We start from the raw sequence: 22,876 nt of genomic DNA, 5'->3' as shown, positions 1-22,876 counted from the left end.
TTTTTTTTTTTTTTTTTTGCATATTAGTCCTATATCAGATGTAGGGTTGTTGAAGATATTTTCCTATCTGTAACAGCTGATTTACCCTATTAACAGTTTACTGTGTCTTAATGATGTTTCAGTTTCATGATGATGAATTATCAACTGCTGGTCTTAGAGCCTGAGCCATTGGTGTTCTCTTCAGGAAATTGTCTCCTGTACCAATGCTTTAAGGGAATTTCAGACTTTCTCTTCTATGAGAATTAGTGTATCTCCTTTTATGTTGAGTTTCTTGATCCACTTAGACCTGAGTTTCATGCAGAGTGATAAGTATAGATTGATTTTCACTCTTCTACATATAGACATCCTGTTAGTCCTGCACCATTTGAGGAAGAGGCTTTTATTTTCACATTGAATGCTTTTGGCTTCTTTATCAAAAAGGAAGTTTCAATAGGTGTATGGGTTTATTTTTGTTGCTTGATTTGAATCTATTGATCAACTTGTTTGTGTACCAATACCATTCATTTTAAAATCACTATTGCTCTGTTATACACCTTAAGGTCAGGAATGGTGATGCCTCCCAAAGTTCTTTTATTCTTCAGAATTGGTTTATTATTTCCCTATATGAAATTATTATTTCCTTATATGAAATTGAGAATTTATTTTAGAGTAAAAATTTGGTTGGAATTTTGATGGGGATTGCATTGAATCAGTAGATTGTTGGGCTAAGATGGTCATTTTCACTCTGTAAATCTTACCTATACATGGCCATGGGAGATCTTTGTATCTTCTGATATCTTCTTCAATCTATTTATTCAGAAACATGAAGTCCTTGTCATACTGCTCTTTTACCTGCTTGGTTACAGTTCCACCATACTTTTTATGGTATTTGTAGCTTTTACAATGTGTGTTATTTCCCAAAATTCTTTCTCAGTCTGTTTACTATTTGTATAAAGGAGGGCTACTGATTTGTTTGCCTTAAGATGGTATCCAGACACTTTACTGAAAATGTTTATCAGCTGTAAATTTCTCTAGTAGATTTTTTGGGCTCGCTTATTTATAGTATCACATGCAAATAGTGATGCCTTGACTTCTTCATTGCCAGTTTACCCCCTTGATCTCTTTTATTGTCTTATTGTTCTGGTTAGAACTTCAGGAACTGTATTGAACAAATAGGGAGAGAGTTGGCAGCCTTGACAAAAAAAAAAATTCCCTGAATTTAGGGAATTCCTTTATGTTTCTCTCCATTTAACTCAATGATGAGTATTTGCTTGGTGAATATTGCTTTGATTTTGTTTAGGTTTATGCCCTGTCTTCATAATTTTTCTAAAACCTTTCACATGAAGGGGTGTTGGATTTTATCGAATCTTTTTTTCAGTGTCTAATGATATAATCATGTAACTTTTTCATTCAGTTTGTTTATATGATAGATTTTATCCATTTTTTCTATTAAATTTTCTTCATCCCTGAGATGAAGCCTACTTGATCTTGATTGATGATGTCTTTGATATGTTCCTGGATTCTGTTTTTAAATATTTTATTGAGTGTATTTTTTCATCAGTGTTCATATCAGAAATCAATCTTGAGTTTTCTTCTTTGTAGAGTATTTGTATGGTTTAGTTATTAGGTAGCTGTGGCCTCATAGAATGAAGTTAGCAATGTTTGATCTGTTTCTATTTTGTGGAACAGTTTGAGGATAATTTGTATTAGCCACTATATGGCCAGTTTTGGAGATAGATCCATGAGTTGGTGAGAAGAATGTACATTCTTTTGTGTGTTAGTTTATTGATGCTTGTTTGGTCAAATTGATATATGTTAGTTTCATTGTGTCTCTATATTATTTTCTCTTGATAGCCTGTAAATTGGTGAGCATGTGGTGGTGTTGTCTTCCCATATTAATGTGTTGTGTTCAATGTGCAATTTAAGCTTTAGCAATGTTTCTTTTAACATTTGGGTGATTATATTTTGGGGGTATAGATGTTCAGAATTAAAATTGAATCATGCTAGATTTTTCCTTTGATGAGTATGAACTGTTCTTCCCTGTCTGTTTTAATTAATTTTGGTGAAAAATCTATTGTATTGGCTATGACAATCACTATCCCAGCTTGTTTCTTGTATCTGTTGACTTGGAAATTTTTTAGCTCTTTACTCTGAAGTATATCTTTATGGCTGAGGTGTGTTTCTTGTATGCAGCAGAATGAAAAAATCTGCTTTTCTGTGCACTCCTTTAGCATATATCTTATTATTAGGGAATTAAGTCCATTGATGTTGAGAGATATTAATGACCAGTGACTATTTTTCCTGTTATTTTGTGTGTGTGTGTGTGTGTTTGTATGAATTTTTGTGTTTTCCTGTTTTTGCTGATTTGCATTACTTATTTTCTCTGTTTCATTGGATATAGTTATCATCCTGGGTTGAAATTTACTCCAAGTATTTTTTGTAGGACTAGAATTGTGGATAGACATTGTTTAAATTAGGATTTGTCTTGAAATATTTTGTTTCCTCCATTTATGGTGATTAAGAGTTTTGTCTGGTGTTGTATTTTAGGTTCTCAACTTGTGGTTTTTTAGAGAGTGCAAGATATATGACCAGGCCCTTTTAGTTTTACAGTGTCTGTTGAGAAGTCTGGTGCAATTCTGATAGGTCTGCCTTAATATGTTACCTGCCCTTTTTTCCTTGCTTCTTTTCATCTTTTTCCTGTAGAGTTTGTTTTCATTTTTTGTGATGGGAGGATTTACTTCTTATGGTGCAGTATAATTGGAGTTCTCTAAGCTTCTCATATGTTTATAGGTAATTATTACTTTAGGTTGGGTACTTTTTAAAGATTTTTTGGAGAATATTTTCTGGCCCAGGGAGCTTGGATTCTTCTCCTTCTATTCCTATTATTCTTTGCTTAGGTATTTTTTTTTTTTTTATGTTATCCCAGTTTTCATGGATAATTTGTGTCAGGAAATTTTAGATTTAACCTGTCTTTGACTGAAAATCTGTTTCTTATATTGTGTCTTCTATGCTTCAGAGTCTTTCTTCCATTTCCTGCATCTATTGGTGATGTTTTTATATAAGTTGCTCTTCTCTTTCCTACGATTTACACATTGAAGCGTCCCTCACTTTGTGGCTTTTTAAAAAAAAAATTGCTTGTATTTGCACATTCAGGCATTGCACAATGTTATTTATTTTCCTCATCTGTTTAACTGTATTTTTCTGTATATCTTTAAAGAAATTGTTTTTATAAAGACTTCTACATGTTTGATTGTATTTTCTTGTGGGTTTTGGCGGGTTATTTTATTTATTTTCATTACAAATGTTTTCTCCCTTCCCAGTTACCCCTCCACAAACACTGTCCTTTCTACTCCTATACTCCCACCTTAATGCCCTAGCATTCTCCTATACTTAAGCATCAAGCCTCCACAGTACCAAGATCTCCTCTCCCATTGATGACAGATAAATCAGTCCTCTGCTACATATGCAATTTGGGCCATGTGTCCTCCCTATGTACTCTTTGGGACCCTTCAACTCCTTCATTCCTTCTAAATCTGCCATTCCTTTACTTTTGTAGGAGATTTATTCCTTTACTATTTTAAGGTCTCTATCATCTTTATAAAATTGGATTTATGGTCATTTATTCTTTTGTGTGTTTTGTTTGTGCTAGAATATCCAGTTCTTGCTGTAGTGGGGTAACTGTACTTTGGATGTGTCATATTGCTCTGGCTTTTGTTGATTGGGTTCTTTTGAGGTTTTTTTTTAGCAATCTCAATAGTCTTGGGCCATTGATGTTCCTGTTGTAGTAGGTATTGAGAAGGTGCTAACTGCAAGGGTCCTGATGTGGAAGGTCTCTGATGAGTATCCTGGATCTGTATGATTGCAGATCAGTAGATTTGTAGGGTAAAAAGCCATAGGTCTTTATAGTCAAGATCTGCAGGTCTGATGAGGTTGACAGAGAAGTTGAAAGAAAATGGAAGACCCGGGGTGTTTCAGGCAGTTAGGATTCAAATGGAGTGACCTTGGCTAAAGTGCACTACAGGGGAGAGGGGGAGCTTGTAGAGTCTACCTCCAGTAGAGGGACAGAATATCAAGTGCAGGGATGGAGTTGCCTTCCCACAGTCAAAAGCTCTGACCCAGAATTGTTCCTGTAGGAACGAACTGCAAGGACAAAAATGGAGAAGAGCATGAGAGAAAGATGGTAGAATTTGGGCCAGTGGCAGGCCCAAATTGGAATCTAACACAAAAGTGGATTTCAAAACAATTTTCAATTTTAAAAGATGACTATAGGAGTAGTGAGGCAATCTGTGACTCTAATAACATTTTTAAAAATATAGTAAAAACCATTGGCACAAATTAGCAGAATAACATAATTATATTCACTGATTAAAATGCTAAGATTTCCTGGTTTTGATATGAGAGTACACAAAAATTATGAGAACTTCATAGGTTTCTGACTTATATTTTTTGTCCTGGTTTTGAAATCATGAAGGAATTTTAGGGAGAAGCTGAGTATTAAAAACTGGTATAAGGTAGGTGAACACAATAATGGGCTGCAGCCTCAGTTTCTATGGAAGCCCAAAGCATGAAAAAAGTTAGTGATTGACAGCACATGAGATAGTGTTCCTGGCAAGTTCCCAACACAGCATACTGTTGAGGTGCAGTCCATTTGCAAGAGAAATTCTATCATTTTGAAGTTACTTGTACTATGGGTTCTACACAGTCCTGGAGAATAGATAACCCTGAACCAGAATAACAAAATGTGTGTCCTGCTAACAGTAGATCTGGTGAAATGGTGAGGTTTGTAACACAGAAGATAGTGAGTATCCAATATGTGATGCTGAATTTTTAATCTTTAAACTTTTGGGCTTTTTTTTTTTTTTATCTAATTATGACTGTTGTTTGCTTTTTCCTTTATAAGAAATATTTAGCCAAGAGGAAGTTCCCCAGTCAGGAAGACTGACTGATGGATAAGCACACACGAGGCAGTGTCAGTTAAATAAAAGTCAACTTAGGACCACAGATATAAATGCTCCAGAGCAACTGAGTTTACTTTGCTTGGAGGAAGGTTCTTCTAGCTCATAAAGTTATATAAATATAGAGAAGTGTCCTATAAGAGGGGCACTCTCTACTGCTGAGCATGCTCAAATAGATCAATCAATTGTTCACAGGTCACATAGGAATGCAGATGTGTGTGTGTGTGTGTGTGTGTGTGTGTGTGTGTGTGTGTGTTGCATTTGACTAAGACTAGGGCTAGGATCAGAAATCTTGCTGTTATCAGTCAATGCTCCAAACTCAAAGCCAGGACTAGCTTTGTAATGCAAGCCTGCCAGCTGGCAGTAGTCTCATGAAGATGAAAGTGTTTTGGCTTTGAATAAAGGTATCAGTTTAGCTTGACACAAAATGTCATTAGTGTCCCTACCTGAGAACCACACCATCTGTCCCATCCTCTCCAAAGGCTTCAGTCCATTAAACCCTGTGCTAGACACATGTAGCAGATGAGCAGCTTGATCTTCATGTGGACCTCAAACAACTGGATCAGAGGCTATCCCCAAATCTGTTGCCTGTACATGGGATATGTTCTTCTAGCTGGGCTGCTTTGTCTGGCCTCAGTGGAAGAGGATACCCCTAGTCTCAAAGACTTGATGTGCCAGGGTGGGGGATATCCAGAGGGGGCCCCACCCTCTCAGAGGAGAAGGGAAAGGAGGAGGGGAGAAACTTGTGAGAAGGGTGACCGGGAGAGGGGCAGTGAGCAGATGGTAAAGCGAATAAGTATAAATAAATGAGTAAATAGATAAAAAAATGTTTAACTCATTTGATTTTTAATTTTTAATTATTTATTTCTCAAACATTTTATTTTGTATTTCAAATGATATTCCTTCCCAGTTACCCCTCCACAGCAACTCCCATCCCATCCCTATCTCCCCATTCTGTTTGCCCATATGAGGGTTCTTATCTGCCCTTTTATCTACCCCTGCCTCAATGCTCTAGCATCACTGTATGTTGGGGCATTGGGCCATCAAAGGACAAAAGGCCATTCTCTGCTACATATGTATTTCGAGTCATGGCTTTCTCTATGTATACTCTTTGGTAGGTGGTTTTTTCCCTGAAATCTCAGGGAGGTCCAGTTAGTTGATACTGTTCTTCCTAAGGAGCTGTAAACCCCTTTGGATTCTTTAGTCTTTCCACTGTCAAATGCAATAATTGACTTTGAAACACCTTTGGAAAATATGAGACAATATTTTAGAGAGGGTCAATTTCATAATTGACTTGTGTATTTTAAAAAGACAGTTCCTAAAATGGTTTAATTTGTAGACTAGGGAAAGGCACACAAGATTCCATCCTAGACAAAAAAATTATAGGAAATACATATCTTGCCATCGTAGACTATTGGAAGAAAGGCCATTGGTAAGTTTTGGTGTGGGTACAGCCTGGAATGCAGTGGAAATCCCAGCATATCTGGGAAACAATGATCAGGAGATGATCACAAGGAATGGCAGAATTAAGGGAGTTACTGGTAAAAAAATGTCTTCACTTAAATCAGTATGGTATGCTATCTAATAGGTGTGCACCTTTTTATTACTAGGTATTTCAACATTTAACACTGCAGACTAGAGTTCATTAAGGTGAATTGAAGACTTGGAAAGTTGAAAATCAAAGTAGCCAAAAAGGAAGGAACTTTATACAATATTTATATTTCATTACCTTTATAATATACTAGGAAAATGAATTTCTCTTGTCAGAAAGGAGTGAAAATGTGTGACTTGGTCAAGTTAAGGGTACTGCATGGGATAATCCTAGAGACAAATAACAAGGCATAAATTGTTGAACTTTGGAGGCCTCATTATAACAACATATTTTTTTTCCCGCAAAACCAAATGAAAGACCCAGAACTATGTTCAGTTGTGTGGTAAAGTGAATAAACTTAAGTCTAATCAAAGGCCTCTGGGATAATACTGACATGTAAGTGTTACTTACTGCATGTATTCTGATAGCTTCCTGTACTGGTTATTGACATACTTCATAAGTGTTGCAGGAGGGTAGGTACAACTGTTAATTACTTCCCTAACATGTCAACTTGCCTACTGCTTTATGTACCAGAGAAACTCAACTTCAAGGTAGAGGCTTCTAAGTCAGATCCCATTAGAATCAGTTGAACTCAGAGACATCTTTATAAGATTTATTTGGCAACAGGCACTCAAACCCTCAATGCTGAGAGAAAGCCAAGGCCTATGTCAAACATTGGTATTTTGGGGAAAGTAATTTGAAATATTTTAACAATTGCAAGGATTACTCTCAAAGATATTGAAAGAAATCGTGGCTGGCAGTATAAATCTAGTCAGATTTATAAAGCTAGTGAGGTCATGAACATTAAAAAAAAAAATAAATAAACCCTATCACACTAATTTACTGGATCAGCTCAATTCCTTCCACCAGCATTCTAAAAATTATTCTTACACTGACAAAAAAGTGAAGATATCAATCCTCACCATAGCAGCCTCTTTGTACAGCAAATCGAGACCATCATAGAAAACCAAAACTGGACACAATGAAGAGATCAGTGGATTGGGGAAAAACCCAGCACAAAAGAATACATGTACATCATAGCACCAGTGTGTATACCTCAGGGAACATCGCAGAAGTGGGGTTACAAAGACTAAGAGTCAGCACACCTGAAAGGCTGTTTTGAAATCTCAAAAAATGGATGCAAAATCACAATGATGGCAATATCAATGCGATGGTCATAATTCATGTGTCAAAATATTACACTCAACTAAAGATGGCAGGCAGAATATTAGCCTTTTCTACAAGTCATACTCTAATGGATTGTCTAATATAGACTGTTCACCTTGGAAACCATACACATATACACAAAAAGGTGTCCTCAAGTTCTGTTTCTATTTTGATATATAAATTCATAAACAAGCAAACACACACACAAACACACACACACACACACACACACACACACATATATATATATACACACACAATGAGTTTGAGAGTGGGGTGCATTGCAACAGACTAAAGGGAGGAAAGGGATGTCACAGTGCTATAATTCAATTTTCAATAAAAATTTAAAACAATATTAGTGATAAATGGAACATTTAGAATGTATCTTAAAGGGATTTCAGGAGGGTCCTAGAAATAATGTGGTATTTATGAATTTCTTTACTAGGGAATTTTTCTATGATTTCCATATGTCAAATTTGAATCAAAGACTTTCTAGGAACACAAACCATGAATAATGAATGCTTGACACTGAGATAAAGGTCTCAGTTTATGTTAATAGATACCACATCAAATCTACTGTATACCTGTTTGGGTTTCTGAGTATATGTGATGCAAGTGCAAATGTATATCTCTCTGTGTGTGTGTGTGTGTGTGTGTGTGTGCACATCTAAGATAAGCAGATCACTGGCAATATATTTAGAGCTTTGAGCTTATATTAGAGGACAGAGTCAAGTATTGGTCTTTTTCCCATCTCTTTTTGACATAGGAACACTTTTGGTCACTACAGAACAACATGTTCATTCTAATCTGCAAATTTCATCTCCAGGTAGACACTTCTACTTTACAGGTGAATGTGCTGCAACACCTAGTTTTGTTTATTTTTTTGAAGTAAGTTTTGATGACCCGATTTCATGTCACAAAGCCTATATCTCAATTGCTTTAGACATTGACCTTTCATTTCAGACCATTTTCTATATTCTTAAAACTGTGATTCACCTCTAATTTTATCATGTGTGGGGATTAATGTTGATCATAAATGGAATTTTGTTTAGAACTATTTATGACGAAGGATTCTAGGCACAACTCTGAGGGAATATTTAATGTCATTAGTTTCTGTCTATGCTTATGTAACTATGTGGGCAAAGTAACTGGGCTGTACTATTATGTAACTATGTGGGCACTGTAACTGGGCTGTACTATTTCTTAGGCATGGTTCCTGGAATGAATAAAAGAAGCAGCTCACTGAATATGAACATTCATCAACTTCTGTTTCTCGACTAGGTGAATGACTTCACTAGCTCCAAACTCGTGACATCAGAACTGCTGTATGATGCTATCCTGTGCCCTCAAATAATGAGGTATTGTTCCTAATGAAAACAATTTTCTAGAATACCTTTTCACAAAAATAGGAACATAAATTCTTTTTTAAAAAACTGTTGCTATAATGCACACGAGTGAGTCTGATTTTACTGTACAACTACAGAGCTGATTCTTAGCAATGGGGTCTGTTTTATGTTGAGAATCTAGAAGAATTTGGTCAGATAAACTCCCACTATTCATTTCTTGAGCAGTACTTAGAATGCCATTTTTATTGTAGTTTGAAAAAGAAATAATAATTCATTATAGTGGATCTTTCACATGAATACAGGTGCCTGAGTAACAGAGGTAGAGGACACAACTGAAAATGTCATTTTCCAAAGAGTATGTAGAATCATGAATCAGGCACATGGGATTCTCAGCAACAATGTAATTTAATAAAATTTATTATAATAAGTAAATATATGTAATACACACCATAAACATAAATATAGCAACTAAAACTATTTGTAAGAAATAATTCCTTTGTGGAACATTATATGTTGAAGTTTTTCCAATGTTCCATCCTAAATGAAACAGAAAACATCTTTATTAGACCAACATTCTCAGAGGACAGATTCACCCCACTTCAGATAAGACTACATTTCCACGGGGTTTATGAACTCTATATAAAAAATTACTTGAGTGAACAGTATATCCTATTTTGAACGGTGTTAAGTGTTAAGTCAGGTATGTTTTGTTTTGCATCTTTATTATTCTTCACATATATGTTGTAATGGATCCTGTGCAGCTTAATATTTATAGCAAATGCTAAGCATTTGGGAAGATTAATTCTCAAAGTAAATTAAACAGTGTTTTTATACAAGGATAGTAAGGCTTGTTGGTACATGGTTCAGTCTTGTAATATATTTAATAGATTTTAAAATCAAAGAATTGTTTGAGTGATTTTTTAAAAACAATTTCATATCCAAGATATCTTACATGACTTATGGATTATGGGAAGAAAAGCAAGAAATATAGCAGGTAATATTCTGAAAGTCTTACAGGGGCTAAATAAGGAGTCCCTCTATCGTACATACATGTAAGTATTTGTATGTGTGTGTGTGTGTGTGAGTTTGTGTATATCTGTATGAATACATATGAATATACACATATATTCATATATAATTTAAAGTATTGTTTAAAAATCTTTTCCCATACTCTAATATCATGATATGCCCCAATGCTGCTCTGATATATACAAATTTATAGAGTCAGGGAATGATATCATCCTTCCATTCATTTGATGACTAATTAAAACTTCTCTTACAAGTAGGACCTTCCCCCTGAGAAGGAGCAGATGAAATCTTTAATCCTCCAGTACTAGCATTTGAGGTTTTCCCACTGTGGCCACCTATAGCCTTTTCATAACAGGTGACTTACCAGCAGTATTTTGTGACATCTTTAGGTCATCAGACCCATCTTGAATATCACTACCAACTGTATAATCATTGTCTTCCAAAACCTCTACATTGTTGTCAATCATGACTTGTCTAAAAGTCATCTGAAACACCAAAAGGCAAAACAAGATCCTCTGTCATTTTAAATACGTTACAAAATTGAAATCACTAAAAAATTGAAATATAAAATGATGAAGAAAATAGCAGTTACTACAAGCATATGTGAACCCGAGAAATGAAGTCTCTATCTAAAATGGAGATCCCTTTGCAGTTTGGATAACATAGTTAAAATTTCATACATATTGCAAAGAATGGAGGAACTAGTAAAGCAAAGTAAAAATTCAGAACTGATATGCTGCCAGAAAACACGTGGGTGGATCAAGTTAATGATTCAAAGGTTCTCAAATTGGTGATTTTTTGAGGGTGTGGGTAGGAGGTGGAGTTTCATTGTGATGGTTTGAATGGGGTGCTTATCTAATTTCAGGCATCACAATGTATGATACCATCTTTGTGAGACCTTTTGGGCGTTTTAAGTGGCTTAGCTTTCCTGGAGGAAGTATGTCATTGGTAAGATTTAGAGTTACAGAAGCCATGTGCCATATGCTGTGTACTCTCTGTGCTTTATGTTGCTGCCTAAGATGAGAGCCGACAGGTCTCTGATTCCTGTTAGGTTGTCCTCCCTTCCTGCAGCCATGCTCCTCTCTCATGACTTTGAAGGAACGTACTCTCTCTACATCTCTAAGTCCCAAATAAATATTTGCTTCTACAATATTTACATCTATACTCCTGCTGTTTTATTAAAGAAATAGAAAAAAGAGTAAGAGAAGAAGTTGGTGAGAAGAGGGATCTTAGTCAAAAAAATGCCTGCCTCAGATTGTCCTAGTGTGTAGGAAGTCTATGGGATATTGTCTTGATTAACAATAGAAATAGTAGGGCCCAGTTCTCCAGGATGGTGCCACCCTTGAGCTATTAATCAAACAAAGAAAGACATGATGTGCAGGACAGGAAGCACAACTCTTATACAGATTCTGCTTCAGTTCTTGCCTCCAGATTCCTACCCTGCTTCAGTTTGGGCCCTGACATTTCTCAGTAGTTAACTGATAACTAGAAATATATCATGAAGTGTAATTGTCCTCCATAAGTTGCTGGACAATTGGGAACTATTAAGGACTGACCACTAGCTAAGAAGTGTAATGTAGCTCCATCATGACCTATGGCAAAATTGTAGTAAATGTGCAGCTCATTTCCTACATGAGGGTTTCACAACATGTGGACTGGGAGCAGAACCACACTTCTGTTCCCCAAAGCATTGGTGAATGATCCTCTTTTACTTTTTCTTCTATTCTATGAATCTCTCTCTCATGACTAACAATCTAAGTTACTATTGGGATATTTCTCTTTCAAAGATCAGATCACAATTTTACTTCCTGTCTGTCGTGGCCTCTATTATGAAACCTAACATTTGTGTTTTAAGGATGCTTTTTTTTTTCACTATCCTTCTGAGACTTTTATATCCTTCCTCTGTGACTTCTTTGTTTCAACTATCTTTGTCTAAAGATACTGTCACATTTAAGAAACTAAGCATATTTTAATCATTTTCTCATGGTTTTAGTCTGTAAAAATGATGACCACACACTGATTTACTCCATATTTTCACTCTTGGCAATTGATAACATGATTAAAAGTCAATGATGACAAAAAATTTCCGACTCCAAAATACCTGAGGAATGGACAGTAATTCTCATGTGTCTAATATGATAAACGCATTTACATGTAGAATGAATTGCAGAGAAAAGCTTAGTGTTAAAACACTCTAGATATAAATGATTATTATGCACTAAGTGGAAATCTGGTACAGTATTAAAAATAGACTAAACCACATTAGGTGAGAATTCTATATAGTCCACTGGGGAATAAGGACCAATATATAGCAAAGAACAACATGTATATCTCAATCATTGATAATATCAAATAAAGATTTATAGATATTTTAAATTATAAGATTTAATAATCTTAGACAAAATGTTATTAAGGTAGATTCAAAGCTAATATATAAACATGTACATATGTACACAGGTATATACGTACATAAATGTATGCAATTTACTTTTATATAACCAGAAGGGCAGGTAAGTTGAGTAACTCATAATTATCAAAATCTCATAACAATGAAGTACAACTATCATGTGATCCAAGTACAGCTACAATTGAAAACAAATAAACAAACAAATCCCTAATTAATCAGGATTTTTTTCAACCTAACTGTAGTCTTTTGGACACACAGCAAGTTGTGGGTTAAACATCAATATCTAAAACCAATATCTAAAAAGAAAGAAAAAAGAAAGTAAAGAACAGAAGAACCAAAATGAATTTATTCACTTCCATCAAGCTACATTAACACTCTCCCTTTCCAATCCTTCCTGAAATAGATCGATGCATCTCCCACTCCAGAAGAATGCAATCCTAGGGTGTCCTTTAACATCAATGGCCTATCTGAGGTAGTCCCAATTCCTGGATCACCATGAGGACTTTGGTCCCGAAAAGAAAAATCAGATCCCCTTACATTTTCAGAGCGGTCACTCCCGACTAATGAGTTCCTGCAAGTCGGATCCCATAGCACATGAGGAGCTACGTGGAGAGATGAGAGGACCATGTCTAGGTGAATCCTGGAAGAGGTTGTCATTTTTGGTAATTCACGGAGAAGATAGTTGCACAACAGGAAGTATGGTTGTGGCATTTTCAATGAAATACTATACAAAGACAAAGAAGAATTTTACTGTTGATTGTCTAACAAGTAATGTCACATACAAAAATCTAAAAATAAAGAAAAATGGGCATAAATGTTGTATAGATCAGCTAATTGTATAATCATAATTGCAAAGAAGGAAGAATATACAGCCAAAGTATTGCCTACAATATCATCTGCAAATCACTTCTCCCTGTAGAATTATGGAAAATTTTAAAAATTATGTACGAATATCTTTGTACTACATGCTACACACAGAACCCAAGGGAAGGTGCAAGTGTCCCTGGAAATAGAATGAATGAAGATAGTTACAGTCCATGTGAGTTTTGTGTATGGAAGCACAGTATTGTTGAAAACTGAACCATATTTCCAGCCACTATGAAGACCAGTTTAATATCTAATAGAGTATGAATAGACATATAACATGCTTGTGACACACTGGAACATAAGGAGTATATAGCACACTAGCGACCCTTCACAATGCAGTAGTAAAAGCTTCCACTATAGGTAAGCCAGAGATGCTGGGGTCCTGGGTAGAAATGGGAGCTCAAAGTTTATCTTATCTAAGAAGTCATTCCATGGAGTATCATACAGGAAAATGATTCAAAGAAGTCAAAGCTATATCTGACCCAGACCTTTCTAGGTAACTACAGTTAAGAAAGACATACTCAGTAATAATTTCATGTTCTAATTAATGACATGTGTTTATAATTTCATGTTCTAATTAATGACATGTGTTTAACGGGTACAATATTCAAAATACTATGGTAATAATATTAGGATGCCAGTGATCCACAAATATGATACACACTTACTTATTTAATTTATCTCATACAGGAACTGAAACCAATAGTCTAGGCTGACCTGCACACAACTGTGTAGCACAGGTGGTCTTCCAAACCATGGCAGTTATAATGTACAAGAATCCCAAATGATGGGATTAGGTGCATGGCACACCCCTCTTGCATAACAAATGCACCTGTGTATATAGTGACTCTACATGTCTGAGAAAATGGAGCCTCTCAGAATAGGACACCATTCCTGCTTATAATCCTGTAAGTACAAGCCTATGTACCTTCAAATTGCATTGCTTCTATCTTTGTGCAGTTCCTCAAGATCTTACTCTATCATTACCTTTGTATAGCAGAACTTTTTGCAAGCACAGAAGTTTCATCTGGGATACTAATCCAATTTTCATATGAATCTGAAGAAAGCATGTTTCCTTGTATATTTCTAGTGAAATCCTTGTGTAATGGAAACAAAAGACAACAAAAGTAATGGTCAATGTACAGTGTAGAAAGTATGTGAAAACTACTTTTGTATAGAAAAATCATTTTAGACCAATGATTTTTGACTTGGGTGACACAATTCATTTGGGGGTCACAAATCATATATCTGGCATATCAGATATACTATATATTAGCCATTGTACTTCAAAAAGATTACCAAATTTCAGTTTAACAAAATAACAGCAGAATGATGTCATGGTTACAGATGACCACAGCATGATGAACAATATTAGTGTCACAGGATTAGGAAGGCTGAGAACAACTGGTTGAGACTTTCTTAGATTCCCAACCTGTCACCAACCAGAATGTTGGCTCAAAAGTGGAACATACAGGCAGGAGTTTATGTGATCTTAACTAAGACTCGAATTAAAGAAGCAGAGTTCTGGCTCCAGAATTAGTGAAGTAAACTTACTATCTGTTCATACTGTCTTTCCTGGCTTCCAGTTCCCCACTACTACCTGCAATCGGAGACCTGCACTCGACTTCACAACCTTATGCTCTGCCTGTCTCAAAGGAGACCACCTCCTATGTGGGATATCTAGATAGGAGCCTATCATTACTGTACCCTGAGAGACGCCACCCAGCAGCTGAATAAAACACATAAAGAGAGCTCAAGGACTCTTATGGACATGTTGGGGAAAGGATTCGGGGTCCCATAGGATAGAGGGACTCCACAAGAACACCAACACAGTCAACTAACCTGGACCATTGGGAGCTATTAAGGACTGAACACTAACCAAGAAGCATACTGTAGCCCCATCATGACCTATGGCATGATTGTAGTAAATGTGCAGCTCATTTCCTACATGTGGGTTTCCCAACATGTAGACTGGGGCAGAACCACACTTCTGTTCCCCAAAGAATTGGTGAATGACCCTCTCTTAGTTTTTCTTCTCTTCTATGAATCTCTCTCTCAAGACTGCCAATCTAAGTTACTATTGGGATATTTCTCTTTCAAACATCAAATCACAATTTTATTTCCTGTCTGCCATGGCCTCTATTATGAAACTTTTTGTTCACTATCCTTCTGAGACTTTTATATCCTTCCTCTGTGACTTCTTATTTTCAAATATCTTTATCTACAGATACTGTCACCTTTAAGAAACCAAGCATATTTTAATCATTTTCTCATGGTCTTAGTCTGTAAAAACGATGACCACACACTGATCTACCCCATGTTTTCACTCTTTGCAATTGATTACATGATAACAGTCATTGATGACAAAACAATTTCTGACTCTAAAATACCTGAGGAATGGACAGTAATTATCATGTGTCTAACATGATAAACTCGTTCACATGCAGAATGAATTCCAGAAAAAAAGCTTAGTGCTAAAATACACACTGGATGTGAATTATGATTATGCACTATGGGAAATCTGGTCCAGTATTTAAAATAGACGAAAGCATATTAGGTGGCAATTCTATAGAGTCCACTAGGGTAAAAGCATCAATATATAGCAAAGAACAACACGTATATCTCATTCAGTAATAAAATCAAATAAAGGTTTATAGGTATTTTTAATTTTAACATTTAATAATCTCAGATGTAATGTTATTAAGGTAGAATCTAGGCTAAATATATATTTGTTTGTGTGTGTGTGTATACACATATATATATTCATGTATATATGGACTCATGCATATATGTACATAATTTTATGCAATTTGCTTTTATATGACCAGAAGTGCAGTTGAGTTGAATATTTCATAATTATCTCAATCTCATAACAATGACGTACAACTATCATGTGCTCCAAGTACAGCTACAATTGAAAACAAATAAACAAATCCCTAGTTAATCAGTATTTTTTTCAACCTAACTGTAGTCTTTTGGACACACAGCAAGTTGTTGGTTAAACATCAATATCTAAAATCAATATCTGAAAAGAAAGAAAGAAGAAAGTAAAGAACAGAAGAACCAAAATGAAATTATTCACTTCCATCAAGCTACTTTAACTCTCTCCCTTTCCAATCTATTTCCTGAAATAGATCGATGCATCTCCCACTCCAGAAGGATGCAATCCTAGGGTGTCCTTTAACATCAATGGCCTATCTGAGGTAGTCCCAATTCCTGGATCACCATGAGGACTTTGGTCCCCAAAAGAAAAATCAGATCCCCTTACGTTTTCAGAGCGGTCACTCCCGACTAATGAGTTCCTGCAAGTCAGATCCCATAGCATATGAGGAGCTACGTGGAGAGATGAGAGGACCATGTCTAGGTGAATCCTGGAAGAGGTTGTCATTTTTGGTAACTCACGGAGAAGATAGCTGCACAACAAGAAGTATGGTTGCGGCATTTTCAATGAAATACTATACAAAGAAAAAGAAGAATTTTACTGTTGATTGTCTAACAAGCAATGTCACTTACAAAACTCTAAAAACAAAGAAAAATGGGCATAAATGTTGTATAGATCAGCTAATTGTATAATCAGAATTCAAAAGAAGGCAGAATATACAGCCAAAGTATTGCCTAGAATATCGTCTGCAAATCATTTCTCCCTGTAGAAACATGGAAAATTTTAAAAATTATGTACGAATATCTGTGGCCCACATGCTACACACAGAACCCAAGGGAAGGTGTAAGTTTCCCTGGAAATAGAATGAATGAAGATAGTTACAGTCCATGTGAGTTTTGTGTATGGAAGCACAGTATTGTTGAATACTGAACCATATTTCCAGCCACTATGAAGACCAGTTTAATATCTAATAGAGTATGAATAGACATATAACATGCTTGTGACACACTGGATCATAAGGAGTATATAGCACACTAGCAACCCTACACAATGCAATAGTAAAAGCTTCCACTCTAGGTAAGCCAGAGATGCTGGGGTCCTGGGTAGAAATGGGAGCTCAAAGTTTATCTTATCTAAGAAGTCATTCCATGGAGTATCAGACAGGAAAATGATTCAAAGAAGTCAAAGCTATATCTGACCCAGACCTTTCTAGGTAACTACAGTTAAGAAAGACATACTCAGTAATAATTTCATGTTCTAATTAATGACATGTGTTTAACGGGTACAATACTCAAAATACTATGGTAATAATATTAGGATGCCAGTGATCCACAAATATGATACACACTTACTTATTTAATTTATCTCATACAGGAACTGAAACCAATAGTCTAGGCTGACCTGCACACAACTGTGTAGCACAGGTGGTCTTCCAAACCATGGCAGTTATAATGTACAAGAATCCCAAATGATGGGATTAGGTGCATGGTACACCCCTCTTGCATAAGAAATGCACCTGTGTGTATAGTGACTCTACATGTCTGAGAAAATGGAGCCTCTCAGAATAGGACACCATTCCTGCTTATAATCCTGTAAATACAAGCCTATGTACCTTCAAATTGCATTGCTTCTATCTTTGTGCAGTTCCTCAAGATCTTACTCTATCATTACCTTTGTATAGCAGAACTTTTTGCAAGCACAGAAGTTTCATCTGGGATACTAATCCAATTTTCATATGAATCTGAAGAAAGCATGTTTCCTTGTATATTTCTAGTGAAATCCTTGTGTAATGGAAACAAAAGACAACAAAAGTAATGGTCAATGTACAGTGTAGAAAGTATGTGAAAACTACTTTTGTATAGAAAAATCATTTTAGACCAATGATTTTTGACTTGGGTGACACAATTCATTTGGGGGTCACAAATCATATATCTGGCATATCAGATATACTATATATTAGCCATTGTACTTCAAAAAGATTACCAAATTTCAGTTTAACAAAATAACAGCAGAATGATGTCATGGTTACGGATGACCACAGCATGATGAACAATATTAGTGTCACAGGATTAGGAAGGCTGAGAACAACTGGTTGAGACTTTCTTAGATTCCCAACCTGTCACCAACCAGAATGTTGGCTCAAAAGTGGAACATACAGGCAGGAGTTTATGTGATCTTAACTAAGACTCGAATTAAAGAAGCAGAGTTCTGGCTCCAGAATTAGTGAAGTAAACTTACTATCTGTTCATACTGTCTTTCCTGGCTTCCAGTTCCCCACTACTACCTGCAATCGGAGACCTGCACTCTACTTCACAACCTTATGCTCTGCCTGTCTCAAAGGAGACCACCTCCTATGTGGGATATCTAGATAGGAGCCTATCATTACTGTACCCTGAGAGGCGCCACCCAGCAGCTGACTAAAGCACATAAAGAGAGCTCAAGGACTCTTATGGACATGTTGGGGAAAGGATTCGGGGTCCCATAGGATAGAGGGACTCCACAAGAACACCAACACAGTCAACTAACCTGGACCATTGGGAGCTATTAAGGACTGAACACTAACCAAGAAGCATACTGTAGCCCCATCATGACCTATGGCATGATTGTAGTAAATGTGCAGCTCATTTCCTACATGTGGGTTTCCCAACATGTAGACTGGGGCAGAACCATACTTCTGTTCCCCAAAGAATTGGTGAATGACCCTCTCTTAGTTTTTCTTCTCTTCTATGAATCTCACTCTCAAGACTGCCAATCTAAGTTACTATTGGGATATTTCTCTTTCAAACATCAAATCACAATTTTATTTCCTGTCTGCCATGGCCTCTATTATGAAACTTTTTGTTCACTATCCTTCTGAGACTTTTATATCCTTCCTCTGTGACTTCTTATTTTCAAATATCTTTATCTACAGATACTGTCACCTTTAAGAAACCAAGCATATTTTAATCATTTTCTCATGGTCTTAATCTGTAAAAATGATGACCACACACTGATCTACCCCATGATTTCACTCTTTGCAATTGATTACATGATTACAGTCATTGATGACAAAACAATTTCTGACTCTAAAATACCTGAGGAATGGACAGTAATTCTCATGTGTCTAACAGGATAAACTCGTTCACATGCAGAATGAATTCCAGAAAAAAGCTTAGTGCTAAAATACACACTGGATGTGAATGATGATTATGCACTATGGGAAATCTGGTCCAGTATTTAAAATAGACGAAAGCATATTAGGTGGCAATTCTATAGAGTCCACTAGGGTAAAAGCATCAATATATAGCAAAGAACAACATGTATATCTCAATCAGTAATAAAATCAAATAAAGGTTTATAGATATTTTTAAGTTTAACATTTAATAATCTCAGATGTAATGTTATTAAGGTAGAATCTAGGCTAAATATATATTTGTTTGTGTGTGTGTGTGTATATACACATATATATATTGATGTATATATGGACTCATGCATATATGTACATAATTTTATGCAATTTGCTTTTATATGACCAGAAGTGAAGTTGAGTTGAATATTTCATAGTTATCTCAATCTCATAACAATGACGTACAACTATCATGTGCTCCAAGTACAGCTACAATTGAAAACAAATAAACAAATCCCTAGTTAATCAGTATTTTTTTCAACCTAACTGTAGTCTTTTGGACACACAGCAAGTTGTTGGTTAAATATCAATATCTAAAATCAATATCTGAAAAGAAAGAAAGAAGAAAGTAAAGAACAGAAGAACCAAAATGAAATTATTCACTTCCATCAAGCTACTTTAACTCTCTCCCTTTCCAATCTATTTCCTGAAATAGATCGATGCATCTCCCACTCCAGAAGGATGCAATCCTAGGGTGTCCTTTAACATCAATGGCCTATCTGAGGTAGTCCCAATTCCTGGATCACCATGAGGACTTTGGTCCTCAAAAGAAAAATCATATCCCCTTACATTTTCAGAGCAGTCACTCCCGACTAATGAGTTCCTGCAAGTCAGATCCCATAGCACATGAGGAGCTACGTGGAGAGATGAGAGGTCCATGTCTAGGTGAATCCTGGAAGAGGTTGTCATTTTTGGTAACTCACGGAGAAGATAGCTGCACAACAAGAAGTATGGTTGCGGCATTTTCAATGAAATACTATACAAAGAAAAAGAAGAATTTTACTGTTGATTGTCTAACAAGCAATGTCACTTACAAAACTCTAAAAACAAAGAAAAATGGGCATAAATGTTGTATAGATCAGCTAATTGTATAATCAGAATTCAAAAGAAGGCAGAATATACAGCCAAAGTATTGCCTAGAATATCGTCTGCAAATCATTTCTCCCTGTAGAATCATGGAAAATTTTAAAAATTATGTACGAATATCTGTGGCCCACATGCTACACACAGAACCCAAGGGAAGGTGTAAGTTTCCCTGGAAATAGAATGAATAAAGATAGTTACAGTCCATGTGAGTTTTGTGTATGGAAGCACAGTATTGTTGAAAACTGAACCATATTTCCAGCCACTATGAAGACCAGTTTAATATCTAATAGAGTATGAATAGACATATAACATGCTTGTGACACACTGGAATCATAAGGAGTATATAGCACACTAGCGACCCTTACACAATGCAGTAGTAAAAGCTTCCACTATAGGTAAGCCAGAGATGCTGGGGTCCTGGGTAGAAATGGGAGCTCAAAGTTTATCTTATCTAAGAAGTCATTCCATGGAGTATCATACAGGAAAATGATTCAAAGAAGTCAAAGCTATATCTGACCCAGACCTTTCTAGGTAACTACAGTTAAGAAAGACATACTCAGTAATAATTTCATGTTCTAATTAATGACATGTGTTTATAATTTCATGTTCTAATTAATGACATGTGTTTAACGGGTACAATACTCAAAATACTATGGTAATAATATTAGGATGCCAGTGATCCACAAATATGATACACACTTACTTATTTAATTTATCTCATACAGGAACTGAAACCAATAGTCTAGGCTGACCTGCACACAACTGTGTAGCACAGGTGGTCTTCCAAACCATGGCAGTTATAATGTACAAGAATCCCAAATGATGGGATTAGGTGCATGGCACACCCCTCTTGCATAACAAATGCACCTGTGTATATAGTGACTCTACATGTCTGAGAAAATGGAGCCTCTCAGAATAGGACACCATTCCTGCTTATAATCCTGTAAATACAAGCCTATGTACCTTCAAATTGCATTGCTTCTATCTTTGTGCAGTTCCTCAAGATCTTACTCTATCATTACCTTTGTATAGCAGAACTTTTTGCAAGCACAGAAGTTTCATCTGGGATACTAATCCAATTTTCATATGAATCTGAAGAAAGCATGTTTCCTTGTATATTTCTAGTGAAATCCTTGTGTAATGGAAACAAAAGACAACAAAAGTAATGGTCAATGTACAGTGTAGAAAGTATGTGAAAACTACTTTTGTATAGAAAAATCATTTTAGACCAATGATTTTTGACTTGGGTGACACAATTCATTTGGGGGTCACAAATCATATATCTGGCATATCAGATATACTATATATTAGCCATTGTACTTCAAAAAGATTACCAAATTTCAGTTTAACAAAATAACAGCAAAATGATGTCATGGTTACAGATGACCACAGCATGATGAACAATATTAGTGTCACAGGATTAGGAAGGCTGAGAACAACTGGTTGAGACTTTCTTAGATTCCCAACCTGTCACCAACCAGAATGTTGGCTCAAAAGTGGAACATACAGGCAGGAGTTTATGTGATCTTAACTAAGACTCGAATTAAAGAAGCAGAGTTCTGGCTCCAGAATTAGTGAAGTAAACTTACTATCTGTTCATACTGTCTTTCCTGGCTTCCAGTTCCCCACTACTACCTGCAATCGGAGACCTGCACTCTACTTCACAACCTTATGCTCTGCCTGTCTCAAAGGAGACCACCTCCTATGTGGGATATCTAGATAGGAGCCTATCATTACTGTACCCTGAGAGACGCCACCCAGCAGCTGACTAAAGCACATAAAGAGAGCTCAAGGACTCTTATGGACATGTTGGGGAAAGGATTCGGGGTCCCATAGGATAGAGGGACTCCACAAGAACACCAACACAGTCAACTAACCTGGACCATTGGGAGCTATTAAGGACTGAACACTAACCAAGAAGCATACTGTAGCCCCATCATGACCTATGGCATGATTGTAGTAAATGTGCAGCTCATTTCCTACATGTGGGTTTCCCAACATGTAGACTGGGGCAGAACCACACTTCTGTTCCCCAAAGAATTGGTGAATGACCCTCTCTTAGTTTTTCTTCTCTTCTATGAATCTCTCTCTCAAGACTGCCAATCTAAGTTACTATTGGGATATTTCTCTTTCAAACATCAAATCACAATTTTATTTCCTGTCTGCCATGGCCTCTATTATGAAACTTTTTGTTCACTATCCTTCTGAGACTTTTATATCCTTCCTCTGTGACTTCTTATTTTCAAATATCTTTATCTACAGATACTGTCACCTTTAAGAAACCAAGCATATTTTAATCATTTTCTCATGGTCTTAGTCTGTAAAAATGATGACCACACACTGATCTACCCCATGTTTTCACTCTTTGCAATTGATTACATGATTACAGTCATTGATGACAA

General features: G+C 36.1%; 1 protein-coding gene across 1 annotated transcript in view; it reads right to left on the bottom strand.

Annotated features, from left to right (window-relative positions):
- Window positions 1–22,876, bottom strand: part of LOC117707905 (uncharacterized) — a 67,273-nt gene that overhangs the window by 17,276 nt on the left and 27,121 nt on the right. The window contains exons 14-21 of the mRNA XM_076932119.1: window positions 21,497–21,606; window positions 20,178–20,364; window positions 17,894–18,003; window positions 16,610–16,796; window positions 14,329–14,438; window positions 13,012–13,198; window positions 10,432–10,552; window positions 7,417–7,498 (exon numbers count right to left, since the gene is read on the bottom strand). Coding sequence (XP_076788234.1) covers window positions 7,417–7,498; window positions 10,432–10,552; window positions 13,012–13,198; window positions 14,329–14,438; window positions 16,610–16,796; window positions 17,894–18,003; window positions 20,178–20,364; window positions 21,497–21,606 — 1,094 coding nt within the window. The remainder of the gene's footprint in view (window positions 1–7,416; window positions 7,499–10,431; window positions 10,553–13,011; window positions 13,199–14,328; window positions 14,439–16,609; window positions 16,797–17,893; window positions 18,004–20,177; window positions 20,365–21,496; window positions 21,607–22,876) is intronic.

Source organism: Arvicanthis niloticus, chromosome 4 (genome assembly GCF_011762505.2).
Source record: "Arvicanthis niloticus isolate mArvNil1 chromosome 4, mArvNil1.pat.X, whole genome shotgun sequence".
NCBI lineage: Eukaryota > Metazoa > Chordata > Mammalia > Rodentia > Muridae > Arvicanthis > Arvicanthis niloticus.
The sequence above is the reverse complement of the archived record's forward strand: the minus strand, read 5'-3'. Positions and strand labels throughout refer to the sequence as shown.